Raw genomic sequence first — 13,980 nt, 5'->3', positions numbered from 1 at the left:
TGGTATAACTTGAATATGCTCTAAATAATAACAATGCTGACATTATTCAATAGCATGTAATTCAATTACATATATGTCAAAGATACTCAGGCTCTTGATTACCACTGCATACACCTCCCGCTCCCACTTGTGTCCCTCATTCTGGCAATGAAATATTGGCAACTCTAGCACAAAGTCACCCCAGAACAGTTTGTAGAAGAATTGCACGTTGAAAATGAGCCATCCGATATCCATTACAGAATGTCAGAACACCCAGCTTGTTCTCAGCTACTCCAAATGCTCCTTGTGATGGGGTCAATAAGTGAATGTCTCCCCGAGCGCTAACGGGACAAAAAGACTGAACAGGCAGGCGCCGTTCTTGAAGTACTGAACTCTGGCAGAGGAAAGGCTCCATCGATCGATGATGTTGGGAGATCGGCCCAACCGACCTGGCAAGCTGGTCTTAGTTGTGGCAGGCCGAACAAGCCGAGCGCCGACCTTCTTGGATCGGTTTTTCTTGCTACCGGCTGAGTGAAGAGAACGAGCTTTCTCTAGAAGTGGACGGCTAGCAGAGCGGCTTACAGCGCATGCGCCTCGGGGACCGAACTCCTCTCTGCCGCGTCTCGAGCTGAAGCCAACGCTGCCTGTCGCGCCTCGCGGGCACTGGAGGGGAGGGGCCGTCCCGCGGGCGCCGGCAGGAGTTGGGGGGCGGCGCCGTCGCGGGGGCGCTTTGCGGAGGGGTCTGTCCTGCTGAGCAGCCGCTATGTCTGGCGTGGGGGCAGGCTCCTGTGGGGGCTCGGGCCCCGGGGCCTGTGGCGGGGCAGCGGCGGCGGCCTCCTCCTCGTCCTCCTCTTCCCCTGGCGGAGGAGGGCTGTCGATGTTCCGGTGGCTGGAGGTGCTGGAGAAGGAGTTTGACAAGGCCTTCGTGGACGTGGACCTGCTGCTGGGCGAGGTCGACCCCGACCAGGCGGACATCACCTACGAGGGGAGGCAGAAGATGACCAGCCTGAGCTCCTGCTTCGCCCAGCTTTGCCACAAGGCGCAGACCGTCTCCCAGATCAACCACAAGTTGGAGGTGAATTTGCGGGGAGAGAAGAGCTGGCTGGCCGCCCGTACTGTAAGGGCAGCGGGGTTGGGGGATACTGTAGGAGGAGCAAGTTAATGTTCATTAAAATACATGTCGGGGCGACACACACTTCTTCCCATGGAGACATGCTGTAGGAGGAAGTAAATAATGATCTCTCTATCGTGGGGATGCATTATTGTTCTTGTTTATTGAGTACTATAGTTCCGCCCAACAGAAAAGTTTCGTTGTAAAAGAGGAATAAGATGGTGGTCCCCTTTTCCACTGATTGATTGATTAAGTGCTGTCAAGTCGGTGTCCACTCTTAGCGACTACATAGATAAATTCTCTCATGGATGATCTGTCTTCAACTTGGCCTTTAATGTCTCTCAGTGGTGCATTTATTGCTGTTGTAATCAAGTCCATCCACCTTGCTGCTGGTCGGCCTCTTTTTCTCCTTCCTTCAACTTTCCCCAGCATTATGGACTTCTCAAGGGAGCTGGATCTTCGCATAATGTGTCCGAAGTATGATAGTTTGAGCCTGGTCGTTTGTGCCTTAAGTGAGGGCACATGGACTTATAATCTAAACACACACAGGTCCCTGAAACAGCCACTTGCTATTCTTGGGTTGAATAGGGACAGTTGCTCTCTCCTTCTTAAATGTAAGAGTCCACCACTTTAAACAGTGCCTCTTTGCCCAATTAGCATGGATAGTGTATTAATAAAATAAATATATCATATTTGCATAGCTTGGTTGAGAGGCTGATGCTGAGGCAAGGAAATGTTAACTAAGGAGAAACAAATCTAAATATCTAGGGTGGTGATGTCGTGGCTAGTGTTGAAGTGGATGTACTTGACTTCATATCAGTTATGAAATGCACTAGGGGATCTTGGGAGTTGTGTGTGCTCAGACTAGCCTGCCTGCATGGTGGTTTTGAGAAGATGAGCAAGGAGGAAATCTCTCTGATGCTGTCCTGAGTTCCTTGGAGGAGAATGGGATACAGTTTCTGGAAAAATATATAGAAAATGAGGCCTTGACAGATTTTTCTTTGGATCTAGAAGCAGACAATGGACCCTTGGCAAAAAAGTGATGGACATCGTGTGGGTGGTGGGGAAAGTGGCTTCTTATCCTCTTTACAAGTAACATACTTAGGACAGAGACAGGGCTACCTGGGACAAATACAAATTTTATTAAATAATTCTATCTTTGAATATCTTAGCCTAAATGCCACAGTCAAATGTCTAGGCACCTGGGCTCTTTGTCACTTGAGATTTCTTAAGTTCTGTAATATAGAAATTCCCAACCAGTGGTACTCCAGATGTTGCTGAACTACAATTCCCATCATTCTCAGCTAAAATTTATTGTGGCTGGGGGTGATGGGAGTTGTAGTTCAGCAACTTCTGGAGTACCACTGGTTGGGAATCCCTGCTGTAGTACATGGGGTAGGGGAGAAGGAAACAGTCCCTAGGTATGAGGGAGCTGTATACTCCACCCCCGCATCCAATTATCTGTTGCCACTTTCTGTTTGTCAGTTATTCTTTTGATTATTGGCTAAACTTAAGCACAAGGAGGTAATTTGGGGGGGGCGGCGTTGTAGTGGAAACAGTGCAATATTGAATGCCTAGCCTTGGAGAAATATTGAGGTGTACTCTATAAATATCTCTCTCTCTCTCTCTCTCTCTCTCTCACACACACACACACACACACACACACACACACACACACACTGTTTTTTATGTATTTTCCAAGATCTGTAGTCTTTGGAATAATTTTTTAGAACTAATTCAAATATAGCTCCAGTCTCCAGGCAATGTTTCCTCTAACAGGGTTTCCCAAATATTGCTGACTACAACTCCCATAATCCTCAAGCAAAGGCTGTTGCAGTTGGGGATGCTGGGAGTTAAGAGTCAACAACATCTGGGAATCCCTCTTAGAGGGAACACTGGTCCCAATCAGGGCTTGTTCTATGGGACCCTTGACTAAGTATCTTTGTGGGGCCTCCAACCATTAAAGAGTGCTGGGCCGAGGCACAGCAGCCCAGAGTGTTCTACAGTGGTAGTGGGGGCAGATGTTGCTTTAAAAAACAAACGAGGCAATGCTCCTGTCCTGTTTTTTGTTTGACTTTTTCCTTTAAGTATTTGGTTTATTTATGTTTTGTGCTACTGTTTTGGTTTCGGTTTTTGCTGTGTGTGTGCTAAATTTTTTGATTTTGAACTGCCTTGAGTTTCCTCTATAATGTAACATAAAAATTCATTCATTCATTCATTCATTCATTCATTTGACTTCTATACCGCCCTTCCAAAAATGGCTCAGGGCGGTTTACACAGAGAAATAACAAACAAATAAGATGGATCCCTAGCATATAAATGTTCCTAGCATATAAATAGCATATAAATGTTTATAAACTGGCAGGGGGCATTCCAGATGTCTTTCCCATCCAAGAATGGACTACTTCAATTTCAGTAGAGAGAGAATTCTGAAGTACATAGTAGTCTGACCGTGTTCACAACATATTTACACAGCTTTGTGAATCCCTACTCGGGCAACCTGTGTCATATGAATAGGCTCACATTTTTGTAGATATGGGAGGCTGTCAGGATGTACTTTGTGGGGGGTTACAAGACAGTTCTCCATTTCAGAAAGTGCTTTAGAGGTGAAAGAAGGGGTTATTTTGGAGATATGAAGGCTAGATGAAAGAGACATGCAAATAAATTGTAGAATAATGATTTAGATTATTTTTTTAAAAATGGAGACTGACATCCAGACCAACATTGCATATACCAAAAACACTAATGAAGAGAGGCAATTTTTTTGCTGATCTCTCCTTCAATCTGCAGCTGCCTGCGCTTCCCAAAAATATGGTCCTGGGCAGTGTTCTCTTTTAAGGTGCTCACAAGTTTCTTGATGCGTGCTCAGTTAATTTTAGATCCCACTCAGGTTGAATCGGGAAGGCTCCATTTTGAATATATGTGCACGCACACTGCCTTGATACTGCTGCTTGGAACGAAACTCATTCCGCACACAGATGAAAAAAGGTTAGCGAGAACACTGGACTCCTGGGATTCTGGGACCCTCAGGGTGGGATTTTCAGGTTGCACAGTAGGTTGCAGAGGGAAGTGGAGACCAGCAAAACTCATTCCTCCACAGTTGCACATATGAAACATGTTTTGGCACACACAATGTTAATCTGAATGACAGCTGGAAAATGTGAAACAAAAAAGTTTTCCAATTATGGTGTTTGGTTAGCTCTCTGAAAAGCAAGGTGTGTCCAAGGACTGCCATTTTATAATTCTTTCTTCTAAGCTTCCTGTACTACTTTTAGTCATCGGTAGCATGGTATGTTCAGCTACATCATGTATGTCAGTTTTAAAGAGTTGTATATGTATAATTTGTATATAAAACCCAATTTCTGTCCCAAGAATATTGAATGTATATAGTCATGCTCAAATGACATAAAAGTACTTACAAGAGAGAAAGTTAGCACCCTTACTAGATGGCAGGGACTCAGTTTAAGTGTTCCATGTATAAATCTTTTTAATGAACTTAATATAGGAGATTGATAAATATTAAGTTTTGAAATTGTCCCAAGCACTTAAAAATTGTGAAGTTTTTAGGAATGAAAAGGAAAGAAATCAGTCGTGGGAAACTTGAATCCACTGAACAAAAATAACTAAAAAGAGAGATGACTGAAGACTGGGGCCTGCTTTCTGATCACAGTAAGCATCTGTGCATAGTTACAGTGTTTGTCTCTTCAGACAAATGATGTAAGTGTGGAGAGCAGGTGGCAGGGGGCTTGTGGACACACAGGTTGTTGTATGTGAATACAACATCCCTACTTTTTTTAATTGTCTAAAGAGGGCTCTGGATTTGAAAAGGTCTGCAATTGGTACCAACTTCTATCCTCTCCAGCAGAAATAACTGATGGTGTCTCTCTTTCAAATGTACCATCTTCTGTACTTGACACATTGGAGCATGGGATAGCCACAACATCTTTTGCAGCTTGGGGTGTACCTTGAGGGCAGACAAGGGGGGGGGCACTTAAATCTCAGTAGGTATGGGCACAGACACCACAAAAAGTGAAACATTACACCAAATGTATGAGGTGGTGTTCTTCATTGTAAAGCTCGGGGGCCCGTGGTGACCTCCACCAGCTCTTAAGTGCAGCTCTCTGACCAATTGTTTATTGGGCCTGTGTGAAACTTTGACCAAAGTAGAATACTCACAGTCCCCCTGGCACTGAGACACTTAATCTTACTGTGGCAGTACTGTGCTTAGCTCAGGGGTTGGGGTGTCCTTTAAGGAAAACAGATCCCTATTGAGTCCCAGCACCATCTTGGAAGGCATGCATAGAGTGCAGGAAGTGTAGGCTCTTACAGTGAAGGTTTTTTGCCAAAGTGGCCCCCACTTGAAAAATAGTGAAGATCACTGGTGTGGGAGTACAGTAAGGGGAAGTGCAATAAGGAGTAGAGCCAGGAGTAAAAATGTATGTAGCATATGACATTTTATCAAATGCAGTTTTGTCAACAAAAACCATGCATTGCCTACAAGTACTGATTATAAACACTGTAATAAAACTGATAATGATTTTCAGCCACATATATGTAATGTAATGGATTATGCTGCATTTATATTCTGTAACAGTGTGTAAATTCTTTGCTACTTGAGCTGTTCATATTTGGTATCTAATACAGTGATCAGCATAGTATAATGAATATGTACTTGTTAGTTTAAAAACAAAATCCTGACAGTCTCATTTATTTATTGTACTTTGTAATTTTAATTCGATAGTACTGCTTCTAAGCCATAAAAATACCAGATGAAGCCTCCAGGGCTGCAGTCCACTTAAACCTGATAGTAAGTAAGCCAAACTGAACTCAGTAGGATTTACTTTGTGTAGACATGTATAAGTTTGTACTATAAGGCTATTATTGTTTGCACATTTATTTGCAAGTGCACTCTGTTGAGGTTAGTGAAGCATACAAGTAAGCATGGCTAGAATTGAGTTGGACATGTAGCAGGAAAATTTCCATGATCTTGAGGCTCATGTAGAATATTTCGACCTTGACACTGGAGAATATCTTGTAGCATGAGTTCTGGCTCAAGTTTTCTTTTATTCATCATCCATCTCACAACCAAAATAAGGACAGACCTATTTACAAAACTGAATATAAAAATTCCCAAAGAATAAATGATGGAATACTGTTTTAATTTCACATTTTCCCACTGGATTCACGCTTCTTATACTCTCAGTATATTGAAATCTGTCTTTCTATAACTTTTCAATGTGATGTTGTTAAGTCCAAAATAGAACTATAATTATGGACAAGACAGCAATAACAACCAATGAGCAAAACCCAATAAAAATACAATGATAATAAGTAGTAGCAGGCATGGGTATCTGCATGTTGGAATAAAGTAATTACATTAAGATCATTCAGTGACAGAACTTTAGAGTATCATTAACCTTTACAGACTGTTGTAATGTGCAATTCCAAAAGTTTACTAGGGTGCAGAAAAGTCCATCCAGAATAGAACAATGCTCAGCAGAAGTGCCTGAGAAGAAAGTTTTATTTCTTCAGGGTCTTCATTCTTCAGTAGGATTCTTTTCTCTAGACCTAGAGACACAAAATCATTTAGAGCTGGGCAGGTATGATTTTAGATAGATGTTAACAAGAATTAAAGAGCTGTAACTGGTCCATGGGCTTTAAGAGTTTAAAAGAGTTATTGTTTAAAGAGTTATCAGCAGAAATAAGCTTTGGAGTTTACTGGGGCCAGTGCACACATTTTTGGTCCTGTATCTTAACATCAGCTTCTGGTCTAGTATGGAGTCCGATAAGCCTTAATGATGATGATAGTTTAGCGCTTAAATCAACCAAACCTTTACATATATTCTGTGGATCTAGGACCCAATCCAAACATTTAGGAACCAGATAATGGAAACTTGACAAAATTACTGGACTTAATGTCAGACATTGTGAAGGGGGAGGGTAAATGGGCTACTCTTTATCCCCTTGATAAGTTACATAATTGGAACAGAAATAGGGCTGCCTGGAGCAAATAGATGTTTTAGTAAATAACTCTACCACAGAATATCCTTGTCCGGGTGCAACAGTTAAATTTCTAGACACCATGGCAGCTGGGATTTGTCACGTCCTGCCTTAAATGCAGTTAAAGCCAGCGGGGAGACTGGGGAAAGAATAGGCTGCTGGTAGGAAGTGCGATTACGTAGCCTACTCCTGATTTCTTAACTGCATTAAAAGTTTGGTTGTATTCTGTGTGCACCAATCCAGGGAAAGGGTACTCAAATATGGAGGCTGATGAAGAGGTTAGAGTGGCTAAGTTTTGATACTTTGAGGTATCTTGTAAGAGAGAAAAGGAAAAAAAGAGCACATTATTTTAAATTTGAAGTAGATTTTTTAAAGTTATATTTCTGTATTGTAAAAGAATGTATAAGCCACATCTCTATTTGGTAGTATCAGTTTTTTAACTGGAAACTTATTTTCTGTTCGAACCTTTAGTTATTTTGCACTTATATGAACCTACTCTTATGATCTGTATGGTTGTTATAATTGTATTTACTATTTAATACTATTTCTTTGTGTTTAATGTTACTATAGTTTTGAGAAGTTTTATTGTAATAATAAAATCTTACTGGGTCTTCCATTTTGTACATCTTTTGAATTCACAGTAACAAATAGCTGTGTTCAAGAAAAGGAGACATCAGTAGAGCCAGAGTAGAGAATCAGACTAGGACTTAGGAAACCCAGTTTCAAGTCCCCACTGAGCCATGAAACTCACTGGATAACCTTGGGCCAGTCGCTCAGCCTAACCAATCCTACAGGGTGGTTGTGAGGATAAAGCGTGTGTATGTCTGTGTATACCACCCTGAGTTCCTTGTAATCAAATGAAATAAATTAAGTTCTATATTTTTAGTACCTTAAGCTGAAAAACTAACACTTTTACTTGCGTTTTGAAGATACCTGAAATTTAAAGAAAAAAGTTAAAATATAAGCAATGATTGAAAGGGGAATACTCTAGCAGTTATTTGGCAGACCTTCATATATGCGTTGGGAAAGTTAAGGTGGAAACTGTACTGTAGAAAAGGTGCATGGATGGGAAGATGAACCAGCAACACATAGCACCTCAGTTCAAAATGATTGAGTTTCATGAGGAGACAAGTTAAATAATATTGGGTTGTATCCAGACAACGGTATGTGCGCCATTTTCACCATAGCAACCCCCAAGCCAGGGGTGTAGGGTCCCTTGAACAAGGGGGGACAATTGTCCCTAGGCTCACAGAGTCTGCCCTCCCAAGACCCCCTCAGCCAGTCCCTCTTGCTCTGTTCACCCTCTCTCCCGCTTGTGTGGCAATCTAAGCAGCCTGCAAGCTGCTGGAGCTCCTTCTCTCTCTGCCTCCCAGCTGATCGTTGGGTGGGCAGGGTTTCCAGAGAGGCCTCTGTGTATGCCTCAATGAAGCCTGAAGCTCTTCAGGCAGCAAGGAAGGAAGGAGGCAGGCAGAGCTGACAGTGCTGGCAGCCCTTGCCCACCACAGCTCTCTGCAGACACTCTTCCCAGGCCAGCCAGCCCAGCCTTTGCCAGTAATGGAGGTAGAATGTGAATTCCTTTTTGTGGTCCCCCCTCCTGGATATATAGAGACTGGCTTGCTATATGGCTTTGATATTGGGCGGGGGGGGGGGGAGCTGGGGCAGACTAAGAAGTCTCTGAATATTTAATTTGAAACAGATTGGAAAATTTGCTGGCTTTTAATTTTTAATTAAAAAAAAAACTATCAAAAAGTCCTATAAGTGGCTTGTTTAATGGCAGAACATAACAAAAATGTCTGGAGCAGAAGCCCCGCCACCCCCCGACCATCATTCCACCCCCATATGGAAGAATCTGCCCTTTGCCTTCATAAAAAAGGGTAAAACACCCCGCTTTCTGCCCCAGCCTTTGATCACCTGGAATGACATGGTATAGGGCTTTGGTATTGAGCATAGATGTAGGGCAGGGTAGGAGGAATATGTATATTTCAATTCAAGTGGATTGGACAAATTGTTGGTTTAATATTTTTTGAATTTTAAAAAAATCCCAAAAGTCCTATAAGTGGCTTGTTTCATGGCAGAAAATTACACAAAACTCTGGAACAAGCAATATTATATTTATATCATTCATTCATTTATTCATAAGTGCACTATGTTCAAGTTGTTTTGTAACCCAGAAGGTCTGAGTGAGAACTGTGAAGCATGTGTTGTGCTCTTATTTTAATTTTTATTCTTTAGAAATGCCAAGCTGGTTGAACGTGTCCAGAAACCTCACTCACACTATTTACACTGTATGTCCTCAATCAGTATGATTCTGTAATGATATGAAATGTTAAGGAGGCCCTGCACATTCTGATTCACTCCCAGCCCCACACATGGGCTGGTGACAGCCCTGGTTCTGAGCACCTGCATAGAGTGGTTTTTATCTCAGTACAGTGAGAGACCACAACAGCCCTACTTCCACACTGGGGATCAGGGAGAATAACTTTTAAGACAGAGGGCATAACTTCAGGAGCTCCTTGAGCTCTGGCATGTCTCATCTGTCTTAAAATTTTACCAAGAAGAGGCAGATTCCTCATTTCCCCCCTTGCCCCCCCACCTCTTTTTCTCCTGAGGAACATTGCTAATTCTTGCGCTCTTCTCTATTTCTCCCCGCCTATATTCCTTGCTTCAATGGGACTTACTGGTCTCCTATAGGGAGCAAAATATGCTGGGAGTGCAAATTAGTTTAGTTTGATTTACATCCCTGCGCATGTGCAATCCTGTATGCACTTATCAGGGAAGGATTGCAGACAGTTGAATGCAATGGAGTTTATTTTTAAGTAGACATGCTTTCCTTGCTTGTAAATCCTTTAGGTTTCAATGAAATGTACTTCCAGCTAAGTGTGGTTAGATTTGCTGCCTGAGGCTGCAGTTCTCCACACACTTACCAGGGACTTCTACAAACATCAGGCTTTACTGTGAGTTTACTGAGAGGCTTTACTGTGAAATCAAAATTGTCCCAAAAAACCAATGCAAAACAGTGAATTCCCCCCCCCCCCAACCCCAGATACAAATCGGGCTACACTCTAATGAGCAGTGGAAAACCCGAATTGTGTGAATTGCTCCCCGATAACTCGCAGGCACTTCAAGGTAAATCTGGCCAATATGTGAATGCAGCATTTCCATTCCAGAAGAGATGTGTGTTAAAAGGCTTTAAAAGCCCCATGTGAAAAACTTCCTGGAAGCACACTTTACTGAATTTGTTAGGAATTCTGAGAAAACATACATAGGCTCACACTGCATGATTGAAAGTCTCCTTTGCTAATCTGCAGCAAGGGACTTATTTTAAAATCTCATCCCCAGGCCCACTCCAACCTTGCTACGCCCCTGCCCTAAGCCTTCTGAGAAGCTGAGGGTTGGGGGACCTTGAGAGTGGGACTGTGGTGAACAGCAATGGGGAATTCACTCCAAACTGGGCACCTTTTGTGAGTGGTACGTGAAACATTTATTTTTCTTGTATTCTATAAATATCAACATTTCTGTAGTGTCTCACAAATAATTGCCTAGAAAGGCCCATTTTCTACTGAGCTAGGAACCCTGGCATTCCACAGAATCTTATCAGGTTTTTCTTTGAGAAGACCAGTACTGATGCCTAATTGGTAATGGTAAACAAGCCGTCTTTGTTTTCTTTTGCAGTATGCAGCTACAGCTCAAGGTTGATGCATTCTTCATGTGGGGCAGTAGCGGGGCTGAATAAGATAGGCCATTGTCTCACACAAATGGAGGACTCCTAGAATATCAAGTAACTCGTAATCTGGTATACTACCTCCAGACGTGAAGATCCTATTTAGCTATCATGGCGAATAGCCATTGCTTGTCCTACTGTGAATTTTTTTTAAGTCAACCTTTAAGCTAGTGGCTATAACTGCATCGTGTGGCAAATCTTATAAATCAGTTGTGCAAGTATTGTGTCTTACTAGGCAGTTTAGGACAGTCAGTTTTTCATATATTTATAATAGCTGGCAATGTCTTTTCATATTTTGTTCAGAGAAAATCACTCCTGTTGAACTTGTAAGAAACAAGTCATTTACTTAGCATTTGATTTTCTGTTCACTAATCATATATTCGGGCAGGGTACTTGTCCAAAACAGCAATTATAACACAGCAAGATTTGCTTGTTCTTGTTTGCAGTTGGGAGGAGTGTCTCTCCTAAACTCTTACAGCTGCAGAAGAATAATCAATGTAAAAGAAAACAGTGATGATGAATTACAGCATATTGCTATTGTTTAGACTGTAGTAGACGTCTTGTCTCTCTTGTAACAAAGAACTGAGGCACAAAACATTTACAGTTTAATATTCCCCAGTGTACTTGGGGATTAGCCATTTTTGTTACTGTTGACAGAAAGGAAAACACTCCCTTACTCTCTACTAACGTAAAGGTTGCTTTACCTTTAAAGGATTCTTTGAAGAATCCAGTCTCTTCAAAGGCGTACTAAGACATTGGGTAAGCCACTACAGTTCTATTGTTTGATATGGCAGTAAGAATAAGCCATCATGGAAACTCCTATTTCATATCTAAATAGTGAAATTAGAACATTTTAAAAAGTCTTCAAAGCAACCAATTGGAACTTACTACTTAACTGTGTTGAACTGCTAATATGTATTTTTAATGCCCCTAAAGTTCAATTGAGTATTTGAGACTTTCTAGAGATCCCAGAAAGCAGAATTATTCATTTTACCGCATTTATATACCACCCCATATAAAATCTCTGAGCAGTTTACAAATTGAAAAACAACAATTAAAACCTTAAATTATATAAAACAAAATGACTATTACACAATTTATATATTGCATAGAGGGAGGCTAAACTGACTTCCCATAAAAAGGGCCTTCATTGCTAAAGTATAGGTTAGTATACCTGTTCTTTGCTTAAGTATGGTTCTTCTGCTGTTCTGACAGTTAGGAGTATGATTTGCCAAACTTATTTGGAATTTAAACATAAGCATTCTTTTTTCTTCTAGTATGTAATGTCTTTCTGTTGTGGATTATTCTGATTGGTTGTTCCAGACATTCCATCTTTACATAATCCAGTGGATCTGTTTCTTTCTGTGTTCTCTAAATCTTAATGCATATACACCAAATCAATGAATACGAATTTTCAAAGGACAGCAGTTCATAACCCTGTCAGAGTCATGGTGGTTAAATCTTTTTTTGTGAAAGGGTGGAATCTTCTCACTTGGTTTATTGCTTAATGTGAATTATAAACTTTGGTAGTATGTAACAAGGATAGCTATGCCAGGTAAACTTGGGTGGAATACAAGAAGTTGGACTCTGTATGTGGGGAATAGAAAGACTATGCATGCTTGTACTAATGGGGCCAATTTGCATGACTAGTTTGCCCTGAATAGATTCAGTCTGTGTTTGGGGACTGGAGGGAGCATACACAGATTTTAAAAGTTCCTTTTTGAAATAATTCCTACTACACTTTAGGTAGGTTATCATTTGGTGTGAGGCTTTTATGTGTGTGTTCAGGGCAGATTTTTTCCTTCTCATTTTGCTCTTAATCTGTGTCCTGTCTTTCTACAAAAAGACTTACTGTGTCACTCAGACACATGTAAACTAGCATGTCTGTATCATGCTTTTACTCAAGTTAGGGGAATTAACTCTGAAAACACATCTTGCAAGTGTGCATAATAAGGAATGCAGTCTCGACGCAGTAAAATATCCGTGTTAGAATAGAGGAGCAACAGTCCTGGAGACTCAGTCTGTGAAACTGTGAAAGTTTATTGCTATAACAGAAGCACAGTGCAAAATGGGAGTATCTGGCCACCATGGTAGCACCAAGAATAAAGAGTTCCCAGAGACTATACAGGCAATGCAAAGAATATAAACTGTATTTGGGCAGTACAAGAGGGTAAGGAGAGTGATGGTTATGCAGACAAGGGAAGAAGGGACAGAGGAAGGAAAAAGAGATAAAGTACTGCTACCTTAAGTCTATTGTTTTGTGTATGGCGAGCACCATGGAGTGCTTGCCACCCATGGGGAGGTGAAAGCTGGGGTCCTTTAAGTCCTCCAGTAGAAGACAAGGATGGGTAGTGCAGATGCAGCATTCAAGACTGTGGCTCAGTGCAAGCCCACAGAAGTCTAGCAGAGCGCTGAGATTTCCAAGCAGTCAGCCACAAGAGGTTAGCTTGAGCAGACCTGCTCAAAGAAGGAATTGGCCTTAAAACATCTATCTGGGAGTTGTCTTTTGGAATCTCTCTCGATTTTTCTGTGCAGGGAGCCTGGAACTCTGGCAGTCAGAATGCAAGACTATACTCATGTAGCCCACAAAATGTTTTCCCATGGACTCAGGTTGTTGAAAATGACCAAGACAGTACAGCAGGTGTCCTACTCAGTAAAGTAGACGTAAAGTATGCCATCATGTCATTTTCGACTCCTGGCGCCCACAGAGCCATGTGGTTTTCTTTGGTAGAATACAGGAGGGGTTTACCATTGCCTCGTCATGCGCAATGAGATAATGCCTTTCAGCATCTTCTTATATCGCTGCTGCCTGATATAGTACCAGCGGGGATTTGAACCAGCAACCTTCTGCTTGTTAGTCAAGCACTTCCACGCTGCGCCACTTAAGGTGACCTACTCAAGGTCACCTCACTAAAATGTAGTGAGTTTGCTATCGATTCTGGATTTTGCAATCCAATGTTCCAACTGAAGTCTCAGCAGCCTAGTGATTTCAGTTCAGTAAAAGGAGAAAGATTGTGGTGGAAGGATCCTCTGCAGCAGTGGCAGCTGTTGCCCATCAGCTAGGGGAGCAGAGAACAAGCAGCAACTGTATCACTTGATTTCTCTTGCCCCACCCGGAGCTGCGTGGGCTGGTCATTCACCCATCTGGGTCCAAACGAAAGTTCCTTAC

General features: G+C 41.9%; 1 protein-coding gene and 1 long non-coding RNA gene across 3 annotated transcripts in view; one reads left to right on the top strand and one right to left on the bottom strand.

The window, feature by feature from the left end:
• The first annotated feature begins 504 nt into the window (after positions 1-504).
• GOPC (golgi associated PDZ and coiled-coil motif containing) overlaps positions 505-13,980 on the top strand; it is a 37,255-nt gene continuing 23,779 nt past the window's right edge. Inside the window, exon 1 of one of the 2 annotated variants that reach the window (XM_053278411.1) lies at positions 505-1,054. In XM_053278411.1, coding sequence (XP_053134386.1) covers positions 743-1,054 — 312 coding nt within the window. In that variant the 5' untranslated portion in view covers positions 505-742. The remainder of the gene's footprint in view (positions 1,055-13,980) is intronic. The other variant, XM_053278486.1, reaches the window with a different exon arrangement.
• On the bottom strand, positions 6,233-12,082 carry LOC128337498 (uncharacterized). Its single transcript, XR_008312299.1, has 3 exons — positions 11,986-12,082; positions 7,980-8,023; positions 6,233-6,658 (listed from the first exon to the last, which is right to left on the bottom strand). It is a non-coding gene; the product is annotated as an uncharacterized LOC128337498 (long non-coding RNA).

The sequence above is a fragment of the Hemicordylus capensis genome, chromosome 1, assembly GCF_027244095.1.
Source record: "Hemicordylus capensis ecotype Gifberg chromosome 1, rHemCap1.1.pri, whole genome shotgun sequence".
Classification (NCBI taxonomy): Eukaryota; Metazoa; Chordata; class Lepidosauria; order Squamata; family Cordylidae; genus Hemicordylus; species Hemicordylus capensis.
Note: the sequence above shows the minus strand (reverse complement) of the source record. Positions and strands in the feature narration are given on the sequence as shown.